A 25,613-nucleotide genomic window follows, 5' to 3' on the forward strand; every position below is an offset into this window, starting at 1 on the left:
TCTTTGGAGGATCCTGTTTATTTCTCTTTCATGAACTGCACAAGTTCAGTGCAGCTAACCAGGGCTTGTGGCCCTCTCCTCAGTGAATAAAGGTTATTCAAAAGATGGTGATGAGCCAGGCATAATGGCACATGCCTGTAACCCAGCACTCTGGGAGGCTGAAGCAGGAGGGCCTGCAAGTTCGAACCTGGCCCAGGTGACTTGGTGAGACCTTGTCTCAGAATAGAAGAGGGTTGGTACGTTGCTCAGTCCAAAGGGCCAGGGTTAATGCCTTATAAGGGGTCAAAACCTGTTATCAAGACTTCAAAACGGCTGTGTAACATGAGATTGTAATAACCCCTGACTTCTCATTAAGTAATAGTTTCTCATTCTCTTGATCAGAGAGTCTGCAGAAGGCTAAATAGGTCAAAAAGTACATCACTGTTTAATCATTTTAAAAACATTAGGAAGAGCAGTACACCATGGCATTATGAACAGATTATGAACAAAAATAAAAGCCATTTGTATGCATTAATGATACATCAAGCTAATTCAAGCTGGCTAAAGTCATTAGGAGGAATCCTGGGGCAAAGCACAGCTACAATGCCACAGCGCAGAAAAGTATTAAAACCACCATTTTCTATGTCATTGATAAAATTAATTCTATGAGCCAAAGAGATGAGTCTTAACATGAAAATCAGAACAGAGAGCATTTGTGCCTGATGATCTAACCCCGGCATCATGAGAGTTAATTCAGGCGTTTCTGCACACATATGTGAGGATTCATGTACACTGAGTGTCTCCCTGGAGAAAAACAGCACAAAAAAACCAAGACTGGGGCTAAGAAACTGCCAGAAGAGATTAGAGCCTGTACTTCTACAATGCTACAAAAATCAAAGATTACACTTACTGTTTCCATGGCTTGAAACAATACCAATGTTGATAAAAGTTTACGAAGACATCTTTATTATTTCTGAAAGAACAAGTGTTGACAGCTTTCTGTCTCTATAGCAAATACCTGAGATGGTCGATTTATAAAGAGAAAAGATTTCATTTGGCTTAGTTTCAGAGGTTCAAGTTCACAGCTGACTAGCTGCACTGCTTTTGGGTGTGCGGCAAAGCAGCATGCTATGGGGGGTGTGCACTGCACAAAAAGGCTGCTTGCTTCGTGGCCAAGATCCCAAGAAGAGGAAGGGCTGGGGTCCCAGGCTGTCCTCCCAGGCCACACCCCCAACAACCTGATGAGCTCCCCTGAGGCCCTGCCTCTTAATGGCTGTACCACTTCTCAACATTGCCAAGCTGGGAACCAAGATTTTAACACTGGGCCCAGGGGGGAACACACAAAATCAAAATGTCTCCTAAACAAGTTTCATACTTGAATCCACTTATTAGGGCGGCAGCTGTGGGACATGGACCTCAGTGATAATCGAGAGTGTCCTCACCAAAACATATTCATTCTGGATGGGTGATTTTAAGCGAATCAACTGATAAGCTAAGGAGAGGATTCCTCCTTTAAAGTCTGGCCTCTGGCTCCAATGCACAGCTCAACCGAGCAAGGATAAAAAGAGCAATTCTGAACAAAGAAGCAGACTTCATGTTTGTGATATGAAATAATTGAAATAATAATATTCAGAAACACTTGGATTACTCAAGGATAATCACTTGAAATTCTCAAATTAGTACTGAAAATGTTTCGTGTAGCTTTGTAACTAACTTTGTCCTAGTATGTCCCAGATTTACTGAGAATGTTTAAACAACTGTGTCTCCACTTACACGCCACAAGCTTAGCTCCTCTACAAAATGTGTTTCTATAGCAATGGTGAGAATTTTCAAGCACAAGCATTTAAAAAAAAAATAGTAGGTTTTGTGTGTTTTTTTAAACCTCTGAATATAAGATGTACTATATAAAAATTGTACGTTTTACTTTTTGCATTATTATTATTTCAGTTGTGACCGAACCCTGTTACGTGAGACAGCTTCTTCAGTTAAACACCAAATCTGAAGATGTACACACAAGGCATACTGGCAATGCTGTGTTTAATAAAACACACTCACTCTCCCATTCCAAAGAGAGCTACCCTCGAAGAGAAAGGGCCCCAGACAGGCCTGCAGCCTCCTTCCCACCAGCTGACACCAAAGTCCTTGTAAGGTTAATGCCAGACCAGCATCTTTTCCATCCAGGGAGGGATTAGGCGTCCTGGGCCAGATGCGGCTCCCTTGGAGACCCAAATTCACACTGGTTACCACAGCCAGCGGTGCATGTGGGCAATGGGAATAGCTGGGCAGCTGCCAGGCCAGGATCAAGATGTGTCAGCTGTGGAGGAACCAGAGGTGTGTCTTCCCCTCCTTTGGCATGGCCACTGAGCCTAAAGCAGTGAGACACTTTTCTCACGTCACCTTTGTGAGATATTTTAAAATATCATGTAACAAAGCGTAACTGAAGCAGTTAACCCTTTTCAATCTGTCCTAATACAAACCACCCACCTGCCGGTCCCTGCAGTCTTGGAAACACAACCCCTCAGTGCAGAGCAGCAGTGAGCTGTGTGCAGAGAGTAGGCATGCCACAGTGCTGAGAACAGCTTCCCCTGGGTTACGGCTGGTACCCAGATCCCTCTGAAGGTTCACCATGCACTGCTGGGGCTCTGGGGAGGTGACTGGATCACGGAGTGTGACATTATCATTGGATTAGTCCACTGATGAGCTCACAGTGAAATATGACTTTAGGAGGTGCGGCCCGGTTGGAGGTGGTCACGGCGGGCATGACCTGAAGGGGACCCTCCCTCCCCGGCTTCTCCTTCCACTCTCTCTGCTTCTTGTCTGCCATGCTGCCAGCTACTCCCCTCTGCTGTGCCTTCCTGCCTTGGAGCTCACCTTGCACGGTAAACATGGCAAAATAAAGCTTGCCTCTCCTCATCTGTGGATGTCGGGTATTCTGTCTCAGCATGAGAAAAGTGACCAAGACAATGGATACCAGCTACACTGTATGACAATCAATGTCTCCCAGCTGTAAATTGGGTCTAATAAGGTCTGCTGTCCTACCTCAGGAGCCCTTAACCTCTACATAAATGACAGGCAGTGTGGCTGTATTAATAAACAATGATTCAGCAGTTCATCTTTTCAACATAAACTAAATGCCCAGTACACATACACATGGTTTTGCTTTCACAGGTGAAAGATCTTATTTTTTAAAGTACTCTTTAACCACACACACACACACACACACACACACACACACACAGAGCTCTAATGTAATTTCTCACATAAAAAAAGGAGAAAAGCAACAGCAACAATAACATCACCACAAGGTGACAACAACAATAACGCCACCCAACGAGGAGAATGACGCTGGTCCAGGGACTGATGGATGGATGGATGGACGGACGGATGGACGGCTGGAGCAGGCCTAATTGACACATCCTTTCACAGCACAAAGGCCCGCAGTGTCAGCAGAACAGAATGGTACAAGATGCTGTGGCGCTTGGAAGAAAGCCCCCGAAGATTGCCTGCATTTAATGATGCTCTAGCGCACGCAATTAGGTTGCACAAACAGGCTCATTAATGCAGCCGCCCTTGGTCTGGCCACTTCCGTAATTGCGGCTGAGCAGCTGCAGATGCTCCACGTGAGACGGGACGCTTTTGCATACCGGGATCTCAACCTCTGGGAGCAAAGGACAGAAGGTAAACGCGGCCCCGACTCAGCCCCATGCTCCCAGCTCCTGGCTGGCAAACGCATCGCAGACGCCCAGGTGAGCTGTAACCGGGCAGAGGCAAAACCCAGTGACAGGGCCGCAGGGCTGTGCTATCCGGAACACTAACAGCAAGGCAAACCTACCCAGCCAGGCGGGGGGCGAGGACAGAGAGGTGTTCCCAGAACGCAGCCTCCCTGCCACCCACACTGAGCCTGGTGACACGCACAAGTGTGTATCAGAGGAGGCTGGGACTGGTGTGGAACTGTGGCCGTGTCAGCAGTGGACGCAGGACAGCACACTTCTGGTGCAAAGGGCCGCTTCCCCAACTGTGTGCCCCCAGAACGGAACTGTTTCCTTCAGCCTGAGCGACAGCCCCTCCTAGGATGAAAGCCTCCTACACAGACAGGGCCACAGAAACGGCCTGGAGAGCAGGGCACAGACAGACAACCACTTGCAGTGTAGCTTTCTCAGGTGCACCCTGGCCCGGCCTGACAGCTGCTGTTGCCGCAGAACACTGCAGGCCGCTTTTCCTAGTCTCCAAGAATACAGCTGAAGGAGGTAAGAAGGGCTTGGTGCATGTCTCTGGGACATGGATAACATGTTGCTTTGTACTGCGATTTAGTACATGAGCAGAAACTGGGAGGAACGCAGGCAAGAACACTAAACTTCATATACAAAGTAACTGACACAATACAACACGGCAGTGTAACAGAAGCAATGTAAATAACACTGCTTACAACTCATATAAATCTGTATCAGCCCAGAGTGGGTGGTGTGTATGTGTGCACGCGTGCGCACACATCCAGGGGCGCGGTGCGGGTAGCAGGGAGGCCGTGTTCTGGGAACACCTTGGGTGGCAGGGGGGCCGTATTCTGGGAACACCTCTCAGTCCTTCACCCCCACTGTCTGGCTGGGTAGGTCTGTGTCACAGTTAGTGTTCTGGATAGAACACTATTCCTGGCAGTCCTTCCACTGGATAAGGCATGAGAACAGTTCTTTGCACTTGCTACCTGGTTCTATTCTTCCCCCTGTCTAAAGGAGGAGCCACCCTTCTGTAGGTATGAGACTTTAGAGTATCACAAACAGGTCAGTACCCCAATTTAAAAATGTGCAACATAGAACTCGGGATCCTAAGGTTCTGGTCTCCCTCATAAAACATCAAAACACGCAGCTGGTTCTGCCTCCCCTCCAGGTAGGATGCTGCAACATAAATCACTGTGCTCAGCACTGAACAGCCCTGCCACCTGAAGTGAAGTGAGCCCCCAACAGGGACACATGGTGTACACCGAGTAATCACCACGGGTCTGAAAACAAGACCACACTTTACAACCACCAAACCTGACAATAGGAAGCAAAAACCGGTAACTACCCTGGGGAAGCATCCGGGTCTCTCAGGACGGCTCAGGGCACGTTCAAAGGGACCTGAGACCCCCTACACATGTGGCTCTTACAACCTTGGCCACTGGCCAGTCCTGAAGGGAAGAACCTACTTCTGCTGCTACGTTGTAGCTCTTCCAGGTCACCCTCGAGCCCCTATGCTGAACCTTTCTCTCCAAGGCCATCCTTCAGCTTCCTGCAGTGGGGCACAATGCCAGGGCAGACTTGGGCTCCCAGCAAGAGAGTCTGCCACCCAGGGAGCTGTTCTTCAATACGCTGCGAGAGAAAAAAAATTCTCTACAGAACAAAATTTCAGCAAAAGAAATGAGGTCTGCAGAATGAACTGTTTTTCTAAATCCCTCTGTAAACCTTCATCCCATGCATCCAGGCCCTAGGAGAAGAAATGACCAGGAACTTTCAAAACCTTTGAATGCCAGGTGGGTATGGTGGTACATACCTATAATCCCAGCACTTGGGAGGCTGAGGCAGGAGGACTGCTGCGAGTGTTAAGGTGAGCCTGTACTATGTAGTAAGTTCTAGGACGGTGTGAACTACAGAGCAAAATGCCATCTAAAAAAAAAAGTGTAATGCTAACACAGAAATCACCATTTTAACTCATCTCTCAGACTCCACAAGCAGCAAAGCGAAGCACGGAGAATCTGAGATGGAGTGAACTGGGCCGTGGGGGACCCAGATCGAGGAGGGCCCTTTGCAGCCTGCAACTGTCGGAGCCCGAGCACCCCGCCCACCCAGGGCCACTGCCATCCCACGGCGCATTCTGGGCCGCAGAAACAGGAAGTACAGCAGCAAAGCTTATTTAAAGCGCCCCCTAGTGGAGGCCAGCACCCTCCTCTCAAGCCCTACAGACACCAGGGGACAGGGTGGACTGCCCTGGGCTGCTAAGAGGAGGGAAGGGAGTGACAGAAGCCCGGATGCAGGCATTCCTTGTGCTGCCAGAGCAGCCTGGCCTGACCTGCGCACCCACCTTCAGGCAGCAAGCCCTGCTTCGTCGAGGTGACTGTCCAGCACCTGTCCTCCCTGGTGGACCCTTGCGTCCTGGAGGAGGGGCCCTCCCTGCGCTCCTGTGCTGCCCGACTCCGGTCCACTGCACCGAGTGCGAAGTGCTGCCCCGCGGATGCAGCAGAGCTGGGGCCCCAGTCCTGCTCTTCTTGCTGCTGACTGAGACCCTCCTGCAGAGCGCCAAACGCACCCGGCTGGCCACCGCCTCCTAGCGGGCCGGAAAGAAAGGCGAACAGAGCTGTGCTTCTGGCCGAGTCTCAAAGTCCACCTCTGGCTCAGGACACTAAGCAGCCAGGTTACGGCAGCGGAGGGGGCGGAACCTGGTGTCTTAACCCAGGAATGCAAGGGGTCAGGGGCCTGGGGCCCTCCCGCACCCGAGGCACTGGGTTCTTCCCTCTCTTCGTAAGCTAATCAGGCTGCAGGAAGTGTACACTTCCCCTACAAAGCAGTGACAAAAAGACCAAGAAGTGCACGGAGGGCAGCGGCTGGGGCCCTGGGCCTGTGGCACTGCCCCTCCTTGGTGTGGCAAGGCCACTGCGGGCCTGAGGCGCTGGCTGCTGCCCTTTCTGTGATGACGGAACGGCCCTGAGGCTCATGGGTCCCGGGAGTGGGGTCCAATCCAGGCTCTGGGTCTCCGGTCAGGTCACCTAACTTTTTTGAGCCTCCATCTCTCTAACCATAAATCCTCTGAGTTATTTCTTCCTCCCTGGGGATTAAAACGGGCTGTTAGTTCTGAGGAGAGCCAAGCACCCAGTAGTCCCTACTCAGCCTACCCACATGTCTCACGAGAGGAGCTCAGGACTGAGTAAAGTAAGACGGTATCAAGCGACTGCTGTGTAAAAGGGGCAGGGACTCCTATTTTAGTTTATGAATTTATCTGCCTGTAAATAAAAATGTCTCAAGGACCAAAGAACTCCACGGTGGCCAGACACTGCCTTTTCCTATTCTGTAAAACGCAAATGTTTAATGTGTTATTTCTAAAATAGGAAATAAAATGAACTGAGTGGGCCCCAGCTTGCCGTAGCGCCAGAACAAGGAGAAGTGAACGTGAGCTCTTTACGCCCTCAGCCCATGAGGGTTTATTACAGCACGGGCTCAACACAACAGACTCAAACTCAGCACTTGGGAAGAAAACACCACGACCTTGCTGCTGCCTGGGATCTTTCTTACGAGCTCATTTATTTGTGGAAAACCCATGTTTGCTGACCTCAATCATGCAAAAAGCAAAGCCCTCCAGGAGGGCAGTCAGTTCACCCACACCCGAGCACTGGTCACCTACACCAGGGACAGCAACCCTGCAGAGGACGCCAGCCAGGCCTCGGGCTCCGCTGGCCGTGCAGCCTGTCACAGCCGGTGGGCAGCGCACCCCGAAAAGGCAGGCATGGCTGTGTATCAACCACCGTGGCGGGCTGTGGGCTTGGTGTAGGGCTGTGGTCCACGGGACTTCATGGACTCCCTTGTGCAGGGGGTTGGGCCACAAATGGGACCTTGCCCTGCAGGAGCCACCTCCCAGAAGACGCCAAGTGCTTCCCCACACCGCTCTTCCCAGCCTTCCTGGAGCTGTAATGCCCGTGCAACACATGCCCACCAGGCTTTCCCAGGTGGCGCTATGGTGTGGACCTAGAATACCACCCGAAAGGCTTGTGTGGTCAGAGGTGAGGCTTTGGAAGGGGACTGGATCCCCGGGTGCTGTGCTCATCGGTGGACTCACCCACGGATGCGCTCATGGCTCCATGTGCTGTCATAGGAGGAGGTGGAGCCTGGTTGGAAGGTGTGGGTCACTATGGCTGTGCCACTGGAGGGTGTCTCTTCCTCCCCAGCTCCTCCCTTCTCCCTGCTTCCCAGCTGCCATGGGGTGAGCAGCTTTCTTCCGCCAGCCCTTCTGCCATGACGTCTGTGCATTGGAGCCAGCTGACAGTGGACTGAACCCCTGGAAACTGAGCCACATGAACCCCCTCCTCTTGTAAGTTGCGAGTGTCAGGTACAGACTTTGCTCCAGCAACAAGAAGGCTAATACAGGTGTGTTGCTGCCAACAGGGTGAGCTCCCAGTGGAGCTGGCCCACGGAGGCCCAGGATGGACAGCGGTGCCCCCCACCTCATGCTGCTGTTCCGGGGAGTCCTGGGCTCCTCTGACACTGGCACTGCCATCGGGAAAGGGGATAAGCAACACGAGCCAGGAAGGAGTACATGGCACAAGAGTGCAGAAAATAGGAAATTTTCTGTGAGGCAGAGAAGGGGCGGGCTGCAAAGCTGCAAACCTGACACAGGCCTGAAATCCACTAGAAACAAGTGGGAAAGCCCTGCGGCCTCATCTGCAGACTCAGCTGCGCGCTAACAGGCTTGCCTGGGCTGGGCCAGGGCCGGAGCCATGGAGAGGAGAGGCAGAGTTTGAACCAGCAGTGGCCGCTGTTCCTCAGGGCCCGGGCACACCCGGCAGCTGCTGGAGGGCCCACGCCGCGCCCCACAACCCCACGGCATGAGGGAGGTGGACACAGGGGCTCTGCCACTGTGCATCTAAACCGGAGGGGAGGGGCCTGGGGAGGGGAGGGGCCTGGGGAGGGGAGGCGCCTGAGGAGGGGAGGGGCGGCACCTGGGGAGGGGAGGCGCCTGGGGATGATTCTCCAGCCTTGTCAGAGACAGAGCCCCCTGCCCAGGCATCCCGCTCCTGAGACTCTGACTCCAAAGCTAAGGCCTCCCCTGCACCCTCCAGAGCCCACCTGAAGGCCACCCCTCCCTCCATCTCCACTCAAGGTGGCTCTCATGGCCCACATCTGCCACCACAGCCCTGACGTAGACCCCGAGGCTCTTCCAAGGGTACTCCCCCTCTGATCTACGGCTGCTCCCAAAGGTGGGGATCAATAATGCATACAACAGCGTAAGACAATTCCCAAATGCTGGTCCCCCGCTCTTGGCCTCGAATGTTAGCATATTTTTTGGTATTATTCTGCAGGGTTTTGTTTGGGAGGCCTGGGGGTCCAGACCTGCCTTCTCCGTTCTTTCAGCTTATTTTGCTCCGAGCCTAACCTTAAACATGTGCACCCTTTCTAGGGACAGGGCTGGATCAGGAACACGCAATGACCACAATTAGAAAGGCGCGCGTGGAAGGTTGAGGGGACACGGGAGCGAACGGAGGACGCTCCAACCTGTGCACAGAAAGGTGAGCTAACGGGGGAGGACTGAGAATCCACACAGGCAGCGTCCTAAAGCAGCTGCCCTGTTTCTCCAAAGCACAGGGACCGAGGGACAGCGGGAGGGGGAAGAGCGGGGGGAAGAGAATGAAGACGTGTGACGGCCATGGACCAGCCCCCCACGAACGTGCCCGTTCTGTGCCGCACACCCGGGCTCACAAAACATAAATGAAGCGGGGTCTCGCTGCCCCTTCCACACACACCCATGAGAGCGGAACAGAACTGAGAACGGCCTCCCGCCCACACACCACGTGACAGGCCCCGCCCCGCACGCCTCCCAGACTGGTCTCCTGAGTGCCCCTCCTGGGTGCTGGGCACGACGCCAAGCAGCGCGTATTTACCGTCCTGGAAGACCCGCTCCACGTTGAGCCCGTAGGTGGCGCACGTCTCGTAGTACGTGCACCGCTTCAGGTCATTGGACAGCTTCCGCGCCCTGGCATCGTCGATGACTCGCGGGTTCGTGGAGCTTATGGCATCTGAAACAGAACACCAAGACAAGACAGCTGGGTGACAGGAAGCACGGGCTACGTCCTTCCGGGGACTTGGGGTGCCCGGGCAGCTGAGCACAACTGCACCTCCCCCAATGGAGGTGTCACCCTTTGAGAACCTGGAGTTGTGTGCACAGCTTACCCTCAGAATAACAATGTCAAGCTGCAGAATGTCCTTGAGGGTGCGTTTAGAGGAGAAGTTCTGAGGCTAGAATGGAAGGATTCCAGAGCGGCCAGGAGGGCGGGGCCAGCAGGAATACGGCTGCGGGAAAAGCACTGAGGGGAAACCCAGACACGCTCCCCGTCGCCTCCTGCCACAGTGCTCTGCCAAATGCGCTCCGCGGCCTGGCACAGCCTGCAGGTGTCACCACTCACCCACGGCCTCAGTCAATGCCCAGCGGTGCCTGGCAGTGGCCGTGGTCCTGGTCCCCGGGCATGGATGCCACGGGGTCACAACAAAACTGCAGCTCCATGGCATCAACACGCAGGCTGGTGCAGGAGGGTCGGGGCGAGGGACGGCTGTGAAATGAGAAGGCTGCGCGTGTAATGGGGCGCAGGGTTGGGAGGCAGGCGTTTGGGTCAGGGCTTTAGTATGTCTGCAAACCAGAGGCCACCGAGTCCCTGCAGCTGCTCCATCCTGAGCCGAGCTCTGCTCCGGCTTCCCGGCACCTGACTGCCCATGTGCACCACGCATACCACAGCTCAGCTCTACACAAGCTCGCTTTTCACTCCCCTTGTAACTCTGCAGCTTTTTCTTTTGGTACCAGGAATCAAACTCGGGACCTTGCGCTTGCCAGGCAGGCGCCTGTGCTGCTGAGCTGTATCCCACTCTGCAGCTTCTTAAACCCTTCTCCTTCCTCCAATCAACCTCATTCACAAGCGCGCAGGACGGATCCTGTCCCTAGAACGTCAAGCCACCCGCACGGCAGTGCAGAGGAAGGCCGAGAGCCCTTTGCTGGCTCTCCCCGCTCTGCACTCCCCGCTCTGACACCCCGACTCCCAGTGCAGGGAGGCAGCGTCAGGTCCTCCCACGGCCACTCTGCTCTGCCTGACCCAGCGTTGCGAGTGACCACCAGGGGCACACAGGCTTCAGGGAAGGAGCCCAGTGTGTGCCCGGAGATTGCAGGCAGCCAGCGAGGACCCTGGGGAGCCCGCCTCCACCCCGGCTTCTGGCTGCCCTGCTCTGGGCGCTCTGCCACTGGGGGAGCTGGCGGAGGGCAGGGGGCTCACACTCGGCAAGTCTCCCACGCCGAAATCCCGCTGTCCTGTATGCCAGAGGCTGGCAAACTGAGCTCAAGTGAGACCAGAGCCTCTGAGTGGGGAGGGGACAGCTCCCGGGCTGTTCCCTGGGTGGGGGGCATCCTGGCACGTGACTGATTTGCACACCTACCCGCAATGTGCTCGCCTCCACCAACAGCTGTTAGCTCTGGGGCCTTCACTTCTAAGTGTTCTGGTGCCACTAGGTGGCTGACCGTGGCCGCCTCTGCAGACACAGATGGCTCAAAGGGGCAGGCACTCAAAGGGACAGGGAGAGGGGCAGAGAGGGACCTGCTTCTGCTAGCTCAAGCAGAACCTCAGGAAAAGGCCATATGCTGAAATATAAAGATCAGAAGCAACACATCCTGTGGCCACTGACACAGCGAGGGCCCCTCAGGAATTCCTGCTTACCCCATCACAGCCCCAAGGCCAGAGGTCAAGGCGTGGCCCTAGTGCCTGGCTTCAGCCTCCCCCTCAGCAGCAGCTCAGGGCGAACTCATCTGACCTCACCCTCCCAACCCCCACTGAGGCCCGGAGCTCCCGGTCACAGGGAGTCCGCGCAGGAGCGCAGCCTTCTTGGTCAACAAAATCCTGCTCCGGTGCTTGCAGAAAATGGCAAATAACCATTTAACTTGCATTTACCCTCATACACCTCCCACACACCCTAACCATCTCCGCATGACTCCTGACTCCTAATACAAAGCAAATGCTAGTAATTGTGGTCTGGTATTGCTTAGGGAATAACAAGAGAAAGTCTATATACATTCAGTTTAGATGAACTTTTTTTTGAGAAGTTGGCTGAATCTTCAGATTTGGAACCTACTACACAGAGGGGCGACTGTACTCAAGAGCATAAGAACCAAGGTTGTATTGGGGTGTCCTTGTCTCCTGGTGACCACTAGAGGGTGCTGCAGGCACAAAGACAGTCCTCTGGTCTTATGCTAAACCTGCCTGGCCTGAGGGTTTCAGTACTGACAGCCAGCACTGGCCATCGAGGGCCAAAAGCCAGGAGAACTGTGGTGTCTCACACCTACAGTACTACAGAGATGCTTGCTTCACTCCATGGCGGTTACTTCTCTCAGCACAGCCCCAAAGCCCCGGCTGCAGCCCTCTCACATGCTTCCCCGCAGCCCTCACCGAGGGCTGCCCAGCTCTAACTACCTGACTGGGGCAGTCCAACACCGGCAGGGGCGGGCACAGCAGCCAGGCCAATTCCAAAGGCGAGACCGAAAGCAGCATACTAACAGCAGAAGTGAAGGGTGACACCATTTCTCCTGACATGATTACTTTTTAAGGGGAGAGAGAAAGACGCACTATGCACACGAACCCACTCCCCAGCAGGAATATATTTACTGTGTGTGACAAACACGCACCAACAAAAAAGAAGAATAACCCAAGAATAACCCGAAGTCATCTCACAACGTGCCTCATACCCAATATCTGGAATCAACCTATGTGACACTTTGGTCAGAATTCAATGGTAGGAGAAAAAAAAAAACTCAATAGTAAACAGCAGCACAAGCAGGAATCCATGATGAAAAGCGAGGCTGCCGCGTGCAGTTCTGTGACTGTCACTTTACTAAGAGGCCAAGCTTTGGGCCACGGGGAAGAGCACAGAAACCGCCTGGTGAGGATCTGCTGCTGAAGTCCTGCGGGACGAAACACCGAGCCACAGGACGCTGGCGAACAGAAACAAACAGCACAGAAACAAGGAACGGAGATGAAACAGAACTCTGCAAATCAGTACTAAAGATGCACCGAAGTTAAAATACGTACACTTGTAGTTGGCTTACAAACTGTTTCCCACAGAGACATTATATCGTAACACAGAAAACAAGAGAAAGGAGATCCTATTGTTTCTAAAGCACCTGGAACGGTGTTTGTATGTATGCATATGCACAAGCACTTGTTCGTGCATGTATGTGTGTCCGTGTCTGTCTGCTTGTGCATGTGTGTCCATGCCTGTGTGTGTGTCTTCCTTGGAGGGTGACCGCACTGTCCTTCCATGGAATTAAGTAGCAACACGTGAGCCCGTTGCACAGCTTCTCACTGCAGGAGGTGCGCCTTCAGCTGAAGCCCTTCTGCAGACACCTGTGCATGCCCCACACCGTGACCGAGGCGGGGCCGCCCCCCGCAGCCCCGTGCCAGGAGGCCACTCACCCTGCGTCCCCACCAGCACGAGAGGGATCTCACTCGTGTTCCGGTAGTTGGCCATTCGGCTGTAGTAGTGGTAGACGGTCTGGAAGCTGATTTCGTCCTCCAAGCTGAAGACAAATATGACGGCGTCCACCCACATGGCAAACTGCGGAGAGAGACGGGGCAGGGGCAGGAGTGAGCACTGGGCAGGGGGCACCGGGCACCGTGGGCCCATCCTCACGGCCAGGGGCCAGCAGGCTCTGATGTTCACCTGATTTCCCAACTGCGTCTCGTTCTCCTCCTCCACCCAGGATTGGGGCCCCCACATCACAGCAACACCCCACCCCCGTCCTCCAACACAGCCACCTCGGCCCCTGTGGTTTCTGCCCCGAGTCAGCAAGCAGCCGGGTCGCCAGAAGGCTCTGGAAATTATTATTTCTAGGACAATCATAAAATTAACAAACACTAGCAGGCAGGAACTGCAGCGGCCCCTCCCGTCCCGTTACTCGTTTTGCCAGCGCTCCGTCCAGCGGACACGAAGAAGCCCTCCTTCCCGCTTCTGCGGCCTGCTCTCTCACAACAGCTGCCCAAGCAGCGGGCAGGTGAGGGCGGTTCCCGCAGGCCCCCCGCCCCCACGCCCTCTGCACACCTGCACGGAGCCACACAGGGTGCGTCTGCACCAGAGACCGTTTGCTTTCCAAGGGAAAACGAAACAAAAGTCCCATCTGCCTTCCCTAAAGGAGCGTCAGTCCCTGAGAAGTCCTTACGGCTGAGGATTGCCTCGTACACACAGGCACAAACGCTTTATTAACGGCACTGGCTTCCACTTACAACTCTAAAGGATGTGCAGTTGCATGTGAAGTATCTGTACGACTACTTTAAAAACCTGCAGCTGTGACGATACAGGGCACGTCAGCAGGGAGAACGCGCACAAAGCACCTTGGGGCAGACCACACCACCCAGGACTTCTCCCGTCTCCGCCAGAAGTGTTTTCCTCACTCTTCCAAGAGAGAGGGAGCAGGCTTGCACCCCACCATGGAAGCCGGGAACCAAGTCACTACGGCCCCATCCCCCGGAGGGTACACTCTGCCCCAGCACCCAACAAGTATACCCCCACGGAAGTGCAGCCCCATCAGAAAACTACAGTACTAAAAGAAAAAAACAGGGCAGTCAATTGGCAGTGCCTGCAGAACTTCTGCCACAGGGCCATTTCCTCTAGGTGAGTGACAATAAGTGAGCCCTAAGGACAAAAAGAAAGACATGTTGTTCACCATCATGATTTAAGCTTGGAAAAGCCTGGGGCCTAGATCCTTCGGAAGGAGCGTGCTCTAGAATGAGGGGCTGCTCCTCAGGGAAACGGGGTCTGTACTTCTTAAGATGAGATGACACGGAAACCTCCGCCCCGGAGCTGGAAGGGGCGCAGAAAGGTCCTTAGCACTCACGTCCTTGGGCAAGATCTCAGGGTGCCAGCAGCCCCAGAGGACCGGGGCCTGCAGGCTGGCCTCAGGGTGCCAGGAGATGGCCTGGGCATAGCGGGGGCACATGGTACTCCCCCGGAAGGCACAGGCAAGGCCAAGGAGGTAACTGCCTGCCTCGGGCCTGGGCTGTTTCTTACAGCAATGCCCTAAATACTTGTAGTGACTAAAAAGGAAAATGTTGCTTTCTCAAAGGACATTCACACAGTAGGCGTTTTAAGCTACGCAAGAGCTGCGTGTTCCATGGACGGCAGAGGACAGATATTTCTCGGAGGCACACTTCCGCCTGCGACTCAGCACTTGTGTGTTGTTCTTGTCTGTGGGTACGCGGGGCTATGGGAACACCGAGTAGGGGCCTTATGAGAGGAGCACCCAAAACCAGGTTTTCATTTTTTATTTTATTTTTTGAAGCCTGGGTGGAACCCAGAGCCTCACAAACGCTAAGTAACATGCTCTATCACGGGGAGACGCCCCCTGCACTCCCAAAGTGGGCTCAATAAAAAGGCAGCCCTCGGAGCGGTCACGGCAGGGTTAACTCCGTGCAGCCCAGGGCTCTGCGGCCCCAAACCCCGGCTAAGCTTTCCTGTCCCAAGGGCCCAAGGCTGCTTTCAATCGTTGGCCTCTTGCTCACGGTCAGTACTGACCCGAGCAGCCCTGCTGGCATCTCCCTGCGCTGGTACAGGGAGATCTGTGTCCTGTCCTTGGTCTCTCTGCAGGGCGGGAGGCGCAGCTTCTCAAAAGCACCCGTGCAGGCTTTCCTGCAGGATGGTGCTAGATCCTGCCAGGGCTGAATCTCTCACTGTGCTTGTCCCTGGTCGCTCTGAAACACGTATATTCTGGTGATGGTGGAACATGAGCCAGGTGACTTCCACACAGTCACTGCTGTGGTCCCGAGTCCCAGCCGCCTCTGAGAAGCCTGGACCAAAGACCCCGTCCTGTGGACGCTGGGCTGCCGTGCTCAGCCAGCTGGGAGGAGCTGCTTGGCTTTGCCATCACTGAGAACCTCCGTGATCACAGCAGCTGGGAGCCAAACCTTGACGCACCTGACGACAGGTACCTGGAGTTCACGGGACAGGCACTCAACCTGCTCGGTAACTGACTTCACTGTCAGTGTGTCTCTGGGAGTTTCCCTTACTACAATCAGGTGCACTGCACCATCAATGCGAAGAAGGAAAATCACCTCAACACCTTTCAGGCCGGACTGTCCCTTACTATTACCAACATTCATAATGGGTACATTTTCCCTTTATACATGGGTCCATCTTACCAGTGGTGCAAGAGTCACTGGAAAACAGGGAAAATATGACATTTCCAGAATGCCTGCATGGTCATCCAGGGAATAGAGCACAGAAACTTCAACATCCCTAAGTCCAACATCCCTACGTCAGCGTCCCTACATCCAGCATCCTCACGTTAACTATCCTGTATCGAAGAGAACCGTCGAAGAAGGAACGACGTTCAAGAAAACATAGTACTGGTTTGCATTAGTAAGTCATAGGCTGTTACCAGCTCCTGGGATCCTTTCAAATGTTTAGTAAATTATAAGTAAAAGAATAAATTGGATAAGTAAATAAAGTTTCCCAAACTCTCACTTTATTTCCAGAAGGTCTATCTTTCTAGGAATTTCTTTTTTCTTTCTTTCATTTATTTCTGCAAATGGGGGACTGAACCAAGGCCTCTGCACTGAGCTACATGCCCAGCGCTTTATTTTGAGACAGGGTCTCACCAAGTTGCCCAGGCAGGACTCAAATCTGTGATTCTCCTGCCTCAGCCTCCCACAGTGCTGGGATTACGGGTGTGCAGCAGCATGCCTGGCTCTTTCTAGGAATTTTGAAAGAAATCACGACCTGCCATCGGCTGGTTTTTGGTGGAGACTGAAGTGGGCTGAGAAGGCCAAGCAGGCGCACGGAGATGCCAAGTCCTGCCAGCTACCAGATGCAGACGAAGATCTGATTCCAAATTCCACGCAGCAGGCTTCCTGCATCATCTCCCTTCCGGAGAGATCCAGCCAATTAAAGGGAAAAGCAACCAAAAACTACAAAATATTCCAGACGCCACTTCAATGGAGTTTTCCAATCAGTGCCAAGCTGGCTTTTCTTTTCTTCTTAAAAACATCCGAAAGGCTATTTTCAGGGACCATTTCTAGGGTTGGTTAAAAACGTGAGGTGAAAGAAGCCAGCCAAGCCAACACCCCTCTGGTGGGTTTCCACAGCCCCTCTGTGAAAGCAGCTACAGCCCGGTTCGGCAGAACTTTAGGATAAAGGCCAAGGAGCACGCAGTACTCACCTGTGCCTCCGGGGGGCCCCCTTCATCTCTAATCAGCAGCAGATAGCTCTGTCCATCCACCACGATCTCCTTCTTGAACCTGCCACCTGCCACACACAAAACACCTGGTCACGGGAGAAAAAAAGGGAGGCAGAGGGCAGACAGACATGGGCTTCGCTTGTGGGAAAATACACCCTAGGTGGCCGCCCTGGGGGCCACCGACTCTGAGCATTTGGGAGTGGATCTGAGATGTCTCCTGTCATCACTCAATTTGAGAGTCACTCCGCTCAGGCCGAGGCAGGCATCTCCGAGCCCGTGCTCACTTCTGCTGAGAAGGCACGGCGCCCGGGGTGCGGCCAGGCTCTCCTGGCTTGAGAGGCATGGGGTTTTCGTACAGCCTTTATACGTAAATTCAGAAACACTCGCTGGCGGGGACACGGAACGCTGAAATCGCCATGCTCTCCTTGGGTTCACAAAACGGAAACCGATTTTTCGTGCTTAGCAGCTCCTGTCTGCAGCTCGGGGTGAGCTGAGGGCTTGGAACCCGTATTCTCCTCAAGGGAAACCCAGTTCTTGAAGGGAAGACACAGAACACCATGAGGACGGGGTCTCCGTAGGGAGGATGCCGACTACGACACGGTGTTAGACAGAGCTACTGGGTGGGGCTCTGCACAGGTGGGACAGGGCGGGGCAGCGGCTCAAGAGGAGGCGTTAGCGGACACGCTCAGTTAGCGAGAAGCCACGGGGGGCCGGCTGGGTTGTGGGACACAGAGATGGAGGAGAGGGGGCAGGCTGGGCCTAGGCTTCCTCTCCATCCCCCGGGACAAAGCACCGGCTGCGCTCGAAGGCTCCGGGTCTGCTCTAGGTCACCCTCATAGCACTCTCAACCCCCAGCGTCCACTCCGGGCTTTCACTTCCACTGCGCTGGGCAGGCACTTTCCAGACAGCTCATCAAAACCCCAAATAACAACTCCAGAGAACACTGCTGGGCTCCCTCAGGCCCCACAGGCTGTGCACGGGGCCCCTGCTACCCAGAACTGCCTGAGGCCGCCACCCTAGCCCGGACCTGCCTCTCCACAACCCAGAATTTAGCACCTAAACACTGAACTGCTATGATCTCCCCCTGTCCACCAAAGAAGTGTCCAGGGCCCTCCAGAAGGGCTGGCTAGAGTGGGCCGGCTTGCACACTCACACACATACATGCACGCGCGCAGTCACTCATCCACATGCCTACCTGTCCCACGGAACTACGCTTGCTTTGCTGAGTATCAAGTTTGCTGAATAGTGAAACACAAAGCAAACCTTCCAGTATTACAGTAAAGCAGACTCACTCTCTGGTTGGTGCCCTCGTCCCTGGGAAGAGGGGTGGGGACACAGAACAGGGTCAGGTGCAAAGGCAGTTTGGGGGATGGGACAGCTAGGACACTGCCCACGCCAGCTAAGGTTCACAGTCGCACCTGCACTTCCCAGCTGCAGGAGGAACCAATGGTGACCTTGGGTCCCCAAACAGGGGAAAGATGGGGATGCCACCCCTTTCCCTGCAGGGCTGCCGCTGCATCTGCCATCCTTCACGGGAGGCATCAAGAGTGACAGCCACCCACATCGCCGCCACAGGTTCCAGCGCTGCAGCAGTCTGAACCCAGGGGCTGCCCACACCAGCTGTGCGGCCTCACCTGACTCACCTGTCTCCACCTCAGTGTCCCCCACTGGAAAACGATAGTGACGTGTCGGTGGACGAGGGGTGACACGTTCACACAGAGCCCTCTGGGCAGTGCCCAGCCCACGGGAGCGGCCCTGATAGTGGTCAGCAGTGTTGCTCACAAGACTGGCCGAGGGTCATCGCTTGCTTTTATAAAAAAGGGGCCAAGTATGTAATAAAAGTGCTTACGAGAGGAACATGTGAAGCTGAAACAGCCGTCAACACGCTTTCCCTGTACTTAACTTCTAAAAGAAAGGGAAGCTGGGAAATTGCCATTCAGGGGAAGATGAACAGAATTCAACATTCTAAGAAAAATAACATCTGAAAAGCAAATCTGTTCCTCTTGACCGCAGATGTCTCTTCTTTCACACCCCAACCCCTGACATCTGATGGCTCACACTTGCCGGGGTCAAGGGGAAACAAAGAAGAAGGTGTGCAAAAATTTAAAAACCTCTCCTGTTTCGAACTGCAACGGCATCTGATGTGGGTGACACGCACTGCAACGCCACCTGCTAAGCTGTCTGCTCTGGGTCCACCCTGGGAGAGCCGCTGCACCCCAGGAGGACACGGGGGAGGGCTGGGAGCCGGTAAGCATTTCCAAGTTGTTCCCCACCTTCAAGACTGGGCTGGGGTTGGCCCTGGGCGGCACTGTGTCTGCAGCAAGCTCACCCTTGCAGTTAGGGGAAAATGAGGCAAAGCATGTTCCCTGCAGGAAGGCATGTCCTTGGTGCGCCAGAGCTACAGAGAAAATCTGAGCAATCAACACACAGCCTCCAGGTTCAGACACAGCACAAATCAGCAGGCTGCTGGCCCCGCACACCTAAGGGAGCAAGGCTGACCTCACACAGCGTCCACACCACCTATGACCTCACACAGCGTCTGCCCTCACTTCCACTGTGACCTCCGTCCCTCCCAGCGCCGACACTGACGGTGTAGCCCCAGTTCCCTCGGGATGTGACTGACAAATAAGGCCCCTGCGCTGTTACGAGTTAAGGCGAGGTGATGCTGAGGCAGGGTGGGCTGGCCCCACGTGGGGAAGGTGGGCAGGCTGCCCCCTCCACACACCCAAGCGCCACCACCTGTGCATGGCCCTGGCTCCGGAGTCAGCCCTGAAGAATGACCGGGCATCTGGGCTCTGGCACAGAGGACTCACTGGCACGGCTGTACCTGATTCGGGTGCGGAGTGAGCACCCCTCCACCCCAGGGGCCCAAACCAGCCCTGCACACACACCGGACTCACGGCGCGCCTGCTGTGTGCCAGCCTCTGCTGGTGCTAGGAATGCTTTGGGCGGGCTGCAGCCCCTCCCAACAAAACCTGGAGGGGAGACCGCCAGTGCTGCGATGCCCTGGGCAGTGGCGGGGGGACTGTGGGGTGCTCCGCCCCAACTTGCTCTCCTAGGCAATCAGCAAGCAGAGTTGGACTCAGGTTCCAATCCCTGCTCAGCTCCTCCCCAACTCACCCGCCCCCCAGAATCTCTGGGAAGGCCGCCTGCTGGGGCCCGCAGTTCTCAGATACCTTCCTGCACACACTTCCGCCCACCCCAGCTTACTCCCAGCCAGGGTCCTCCCCCACCCAGGTCCAGAGGACCCTGTACAACATGGGTCTGCCACTGTGTCCACACACACTCCTCCTCACCGGGGGCTGGCCGCCTCCCCGCGCTACCCAGCACGAGTGCACACAGACCACCATGGCGTGGTGCCCGACTCTGGGCTCGGCCTCCATGGGGCTCGGACCCCTTGCCCTGGGCCACTGGTTCCACAGCTACTCCCTCAGTAGACGGGTCTCCTCCAAGCAAGGGGGAGAAATGGAGCCTGGCCCACGGCTCCCCAAGCTCCCTGCACAAGTAGCACCCTGGGGCTGCCCGAGGCCTCTCACAACCCAGGGAGCTGGACGGCAGGGATGAGCACCCAGCTCTCCTCAGCTGACGCCCTCAGATGCCGAAGGAATCGCACCCCGGCTTCCTCTAATGTGCTGCACGGTCACCCAGGAGGGACGCTTCCCGGGGCTGCGCTCAGCGCTGAAGTCAGGAACGGCTCCCGGGAAGCTCCCAGCTCTCCCCCGCCCTCTGCTCTTCTGGGTTCGGCTCTGTACACCCAAGCAACGGCTCCAGACCGATTTCCACCACCTCAGAAGGGACGGTGCTTCTCTCTCCCTGGGAAGGCCCCCCACCCTGGCTCTCAGGTCACTTTACACCCCGCACCCAAGACACACAGGCTGCGGACAGGAAGAACGAGAATCAGCAGGAAGCTCCTGAGGCTGCCGGGGCCGAGCAGGCGAGCAAAAGAACTCCCGAGATGCGCTTTCTACAGTTTCCCTGAACCACCCCAAACACGAAGGAAAACCCTTAGGGCAAAGCTTCGCAGGCAACCGCAGGCACCGTCGACCCCACCTCGACTGAGTGACCCGTCGGAAACCATGGGGACCAGGGACGTTCCAGTTCTTCAAGTCTGGGAAAATCTGCAGACTCCAGCAGCTGAGCATCTCTATTCTGAAAATCCGAAAGGCCCCCCCATTACACACTTGGAGGATTATGTGGGTTCTCAAAGTGTTCTAGATTTTACTTGGGTTTCACAGTTTCACATTAGGAATGCTCAACCTGCATTTTAAATTCAAATCTGCTATCTTATCCCAGTCCTTAGATCTTTTTTCCTACCAAAAACTTAGAGGACACCACAATTACTTCCCACAGGTCCATTTCACCGACCCTGTATTCCTAACCAGTAACGCAGAGCCCTGCCTGTGGCTGCTGCTACGGATGTTACGTGAGCAGGTGCTCAGCCCTCTGCTGCCAACTATTATTACACAATGTAAAAGGCAGCAGGGTTAGTTTATTTCCAGAAAGTATCTTTAGTCTCCCCAAGTCTGACTTCCCCCACTGACGCAGCTGACACACACCTGCCTGGCACACCTTGCGCAGGTGTTGGCAGGTGAGCAGACCCTGGAGCCACGGAGCCCCAGCACAGGTGACCCCTGGGAACTGGAGGGGCTACAGCTGAGCCCCACTCTGAAGTGGCACCAGGATCCTGCAGCTCTGACGCCATCTCCAGGAGACAGGGAACCAGACTCCCGCCGTGGCTCCCACCTGCCCTCCCACACACAGAGCAGCAGCTTTCTGCAGGCTTCACCCCAGGGTCAGGGGTTAGGCTTTGGCTCACCGAAAGAGGAAGGTACCAGAGCTCGCACAAAACTTGGGGAGACTGGCCCCCTGCTGTGTGCCCGCCTCAGCACCTTAATTTCCCCTGGCGCCAGCCGGGTGGTGACCAGGGTGCAAGCATATTGGGTGGGACCCAACGTGCCGAAGACACAAAGCAGGTGTTCTGTGAACGACCAGCACATCAGAAGAAAAGGGGGCAGGCGTGGGTTTTTATTTTAAAAACCTCTTTTCCAAAGTCTTAAAAGCGTCCCTTTACCATCTGACCGAGGCTGGTTCTTTTTTCATTTTCATTTCAGCACACGCTTGGAGGACATAATGATCACATCCATCGTGCGGAGCTGGTACATGGACGAAACACATCTTAATTCTTTTCACATCCCCTTCCCCGCCCTTTGACGTTAGCTAGTTCTGAGGTCACTGTTTTGAGCCTCGCAGGATGCCAGCCAGTTCTGAACCCAGGGTGCTGGAGGAAGCCGGGTCACCGGATCCTTCTGGGACTTGGGCTCAGAGCATCTTGTCTACTCTACCAGTTCTGCTTTGAGCAGGGAAAAAAAAAGAGCGAACTAATTTTTCCTATTCCACAAAAAGAGCTGCGCTGGGAGTAAACACAGCCACAGATGTTTGACGTTTCCATCTCCATCGTTTTTCGCTAATTGTAGTGTAAGCTATGAACGTGTCATTGACGGTTCTCCAAACAGCGCAAAGCAGCAGCGACGCCAGCAAGGACGTTGACAAAGCCCTGTGCTCCCCGTCATCCCCTACAACATGCTGCAGCACAAACATCACCCGGACATCCGGATGAGGCCGGGCCAGGCGCAGACGCTGGCGACCCCAGCCCCAACTCCGCCCGGCAGCCTGCTCGATGGAGATTCGAATGGGGAAGTTCTGACTCCCCTGACCCCTTCCCGCTTCCACGTGAACTTCTGTTGCCAGGGGACCCAGAAGCCCACCCCGTCCAGAGAGGAGCCCAGCAGCCTCAGCAAAGATGTCGCAGCCCAGCACATGGCTGGGCACGGGAAACCTGAGGACTGCTCTGCGTCTGCGAGCGCACCAGTGAGAAACGACAAGAGGGCGGGCGGGTGGCTGACTGCGAGTCGGGGGACGGACCCCAGGCCTTCCTACTGATCACCCCACAGCCCTGTCTAATTCTGAGACGGTCACGCTAACGTGCTAGGTTGCCTCGGCTGGGTTAAAACTGGCGATCCTCCTGCGCTGATCTCCCAGGGTGCCTCCAAGGGGTATCTTAGTACCCATGGCAGCCGCAGTGGAGGAAACCTCCGCCTGTGCCGGCCTTGCACCCGTCCACGGTGACAGGGAGAGTGGACAAGACAGGACCGCGGTCTCCTCCGGCCACGGCTTCAAGTCTCTTCCGTGAAGACCTTTCTCTAATTTTCCAGAAACCACCTCCTTCGTGACTCAGCACCATGACTACACAGAGAGCGTATCTGTGAATGTTATTTTCTTCAATTATTTTAGCAGCGGGATTAAAAGGGTGCATGGAAAGGGGCTACGAACCCTTTTCTTTCTTCCTGAGAGAACATAAAACAAATTTAATCATAAAAGTACCAATTCTCCCCCCACTAATTTGGCTCTTTAAACACTGACAAAAAACTAGAGTCAGTCACTTAAGACCATCAAGGCTCTGAAAAACTTTTGTATTGTGACATTTAAAAGGAATTTTGGACCCTATATTATTTTTACACTGGGTAAAAAGTTTTATTGGTAACATTCTTACTTTACATAATTTAACGGGATTCACGTTTTATTTCTTCTGCCAATTTTTTTCTTTTTTTTTTATAACTTCCATTGGGAAATAAAAAGTTACTACACTAACAGCATCCTAACAGCAAGTCAGGACCACCTCACGTGGCTGGACGCTCAGGGACAGCTGTGAGGCGAGAATTGCCAATGAGTTCCTTTAACCAGATCCAGGAGAGAGAAAAGGGAAGACAGGCGGGGAAGAGGAGAAGCCCAGGGTTAGGATGGCACCTGGGAAGGTCACCATATGTGATTCCTTGCCCTTGCTCCTCATAAAACAGATGCCCAGGGGACCAGAAAGGGAACAGGAAAGGGCCTCGGCTGTGTAGGGACCCTGGAAAGCTGGCCCTGGAGAAGGAGGACCTTCACACCGGGCAGGGACGGGCACCCCGCTCCGAGTCTTCCTCTAACCTTGAGGCTGCAACACCCCTGGATTGCTCCAACCCAAAGTGCACAGGGAAGGGGCCCAGCAGGTGAATGGCAGCAAAGGCCCTGTGCAGGCAAAGCCACTGCCTGTGCCACCCCGCAGTGGGGGCAGGGGGGATGACCAGCGCACTGGGGAGCCCCCAGGGAGAGGATACTCAGCCAACTCCCGGGATCAGCAGGACCCTGGACCCTAACAGAGGCGGATTCCTTCATCTGGAGGCGGTAGAGGGCACGGGCAGGGCACAGTACACCCATGTGGCACTGTGGTCCTTGGGGTGCTGACATCCACCCGAGGTCCTCTGGCCCAGACAGTGAGGTTCACCAGGGCCCCAGGGCTCTGCTCCACCACACCTGATGGGTACATGCTGCGAGTCTGCCAGTGAAAATGCAATGACCAGTCCAACCCTCTGGCCCAGGGCATCTCCACCCGCCCAGTCCAGAGGGCCGAGCCCAAATGGGCAAGCAGGAAACTCCCACCAGCCACTAGGACCTGCCTGCGGCCCCTTCTGGCGGAATGACCCTGACCAGCCCGATACCCCAAAGGGCGTGAAGACGGCCGTGTCAGCAAAGGGTGTCTAGGCAGTGATGCCGGAAGGACAGCAACAGAAGACCACTGGTGAGGCGGACGTCTCCAAAGGCCCCAGGGGAGGGAAAGGGGGCGGGAAAGAGCAGGCAAAACACAGAGCCCACGGGGAGAAAATGAAACTCAGAGAAGCGGATGGAATTCCCTCACACAGGCGTCCCACTCAATGTGACTGAGAAGCAGGCACTCCTGAGAACAGAGACCCAAACAAGGAGGGAGCTGAGAGAGAGAATCAGAAAAAGTCCTCGCAGGAGCGACGAGGTAAGAATGTGTCTAGGGAGAATTCAATCCGCAGAAGACAGACAAATGGACCTAACAAAAGGTAAGTGGCATCCCCAACAACTAATCCCTGACAAAAGAACTGAAAGACTACGCAAAGATAAAAGACAAAGGGATTCTCTAGAAATGCAGAAGAGAGCTGAATGTGTAAGATTAAAAGGGCCCGTGATACTCTAGAAAAATACAATGCAGAGTCTCCACCCTAAATCTGTGCAAGCCGAGAGGAAGGGGTAAAAAACCTCCATGGACATAATGTGGGCAAAGATTTTTTTTTTTTTTTATCAGCCTCAAGGTTTTCGACCAACAAGTTTCAGCGTATGCAGCAGGAGTGCTTTTCCAGGCAGGCTTCAGAGAGTGGAAAGGATGTTTTCAATATTTTCACAGAGGCACAGCTGTGTCTGGAACTGTCTTGCTATGAAAACCACCCCACGTCCCCAAGGAGCACGTGACCGCGGCATGCAGCAGATCCCACCTACTAAAAACCTTGTCTTGCCTTTCTGCGCACCTGACAACCACACAGACAAGCGTGGTATAGAAGGCATCCGGGCTCCCTGCCTGTGATCTCAATCACCCAGGTAGTGGTAGCAGCATCTGGAACACAGTTCTGGATGACCCCATGGAGCATGCTCGAGCAGATTCCATGCTTACCGTAAGGCAAGACACTTCTATCCAAAATCTGAGGAACGAGGCAAGCTACATCCACTGATTCAGTTGGGAATTTTTAGAAGTCCCACTTCATAAACACATGGAAGTTAAATAACACCCTCATGAAAGACCAATGAGTCACAGATGAAATTAAAGAAGAAATTAGACAGTTTCTACAATTAAACAATGATGC

At 54.5% G+C, this 25,613-nt stretch overlaps 1 protein-coding gene across 8 annotated transcripts in view; it reads right to left on the reverse strand.

Moving 5' to 3' along the window:
• Positions 1-25,613, reverse strand: part of LOC102026497 (arf-GAP with GTPase, ANK repeat and PH domain-containing protein 1) — a gene marked incomplete at its 5' end in the record, with an annotated part of 356,403 nt that overhangs the window by 284,741 nt on the left and 46,049 nt on the right. For all 8 annotated transcript variants that reach the window (XM_005395317.2, XM_005395320.2, XM_005395319.2 and 5 more), the window contains 3 exon segments: positions 9,596-9,730; positions 13,160-13,301; positions 16,897-16,982. In XM_005395317.2, coding sequence (XP_005395374.1) covers positions 9,596-9,730; positions 13,160-13,301; positions 16,897-16,982 — 363 coding nt within the window.

The sequence above is a fragment of the Chinchilla lanigera genome, unplaced genomic scaffold (genome assembly GCF_000276665.1).
Source record: "Chinchilla lanigera isolate Chin_1 unplaced genomic scaffold, ChiLan1.0 scaffold00052, whole genome shotgun sequence".
In the NCBI taxonomy this organism is placed as follows: Eukaryota; Metazoa; Chordata; class Mammalia; order Rodentia; family Chinchillidae; genus Chinchilla; species Chinchilla lanigera.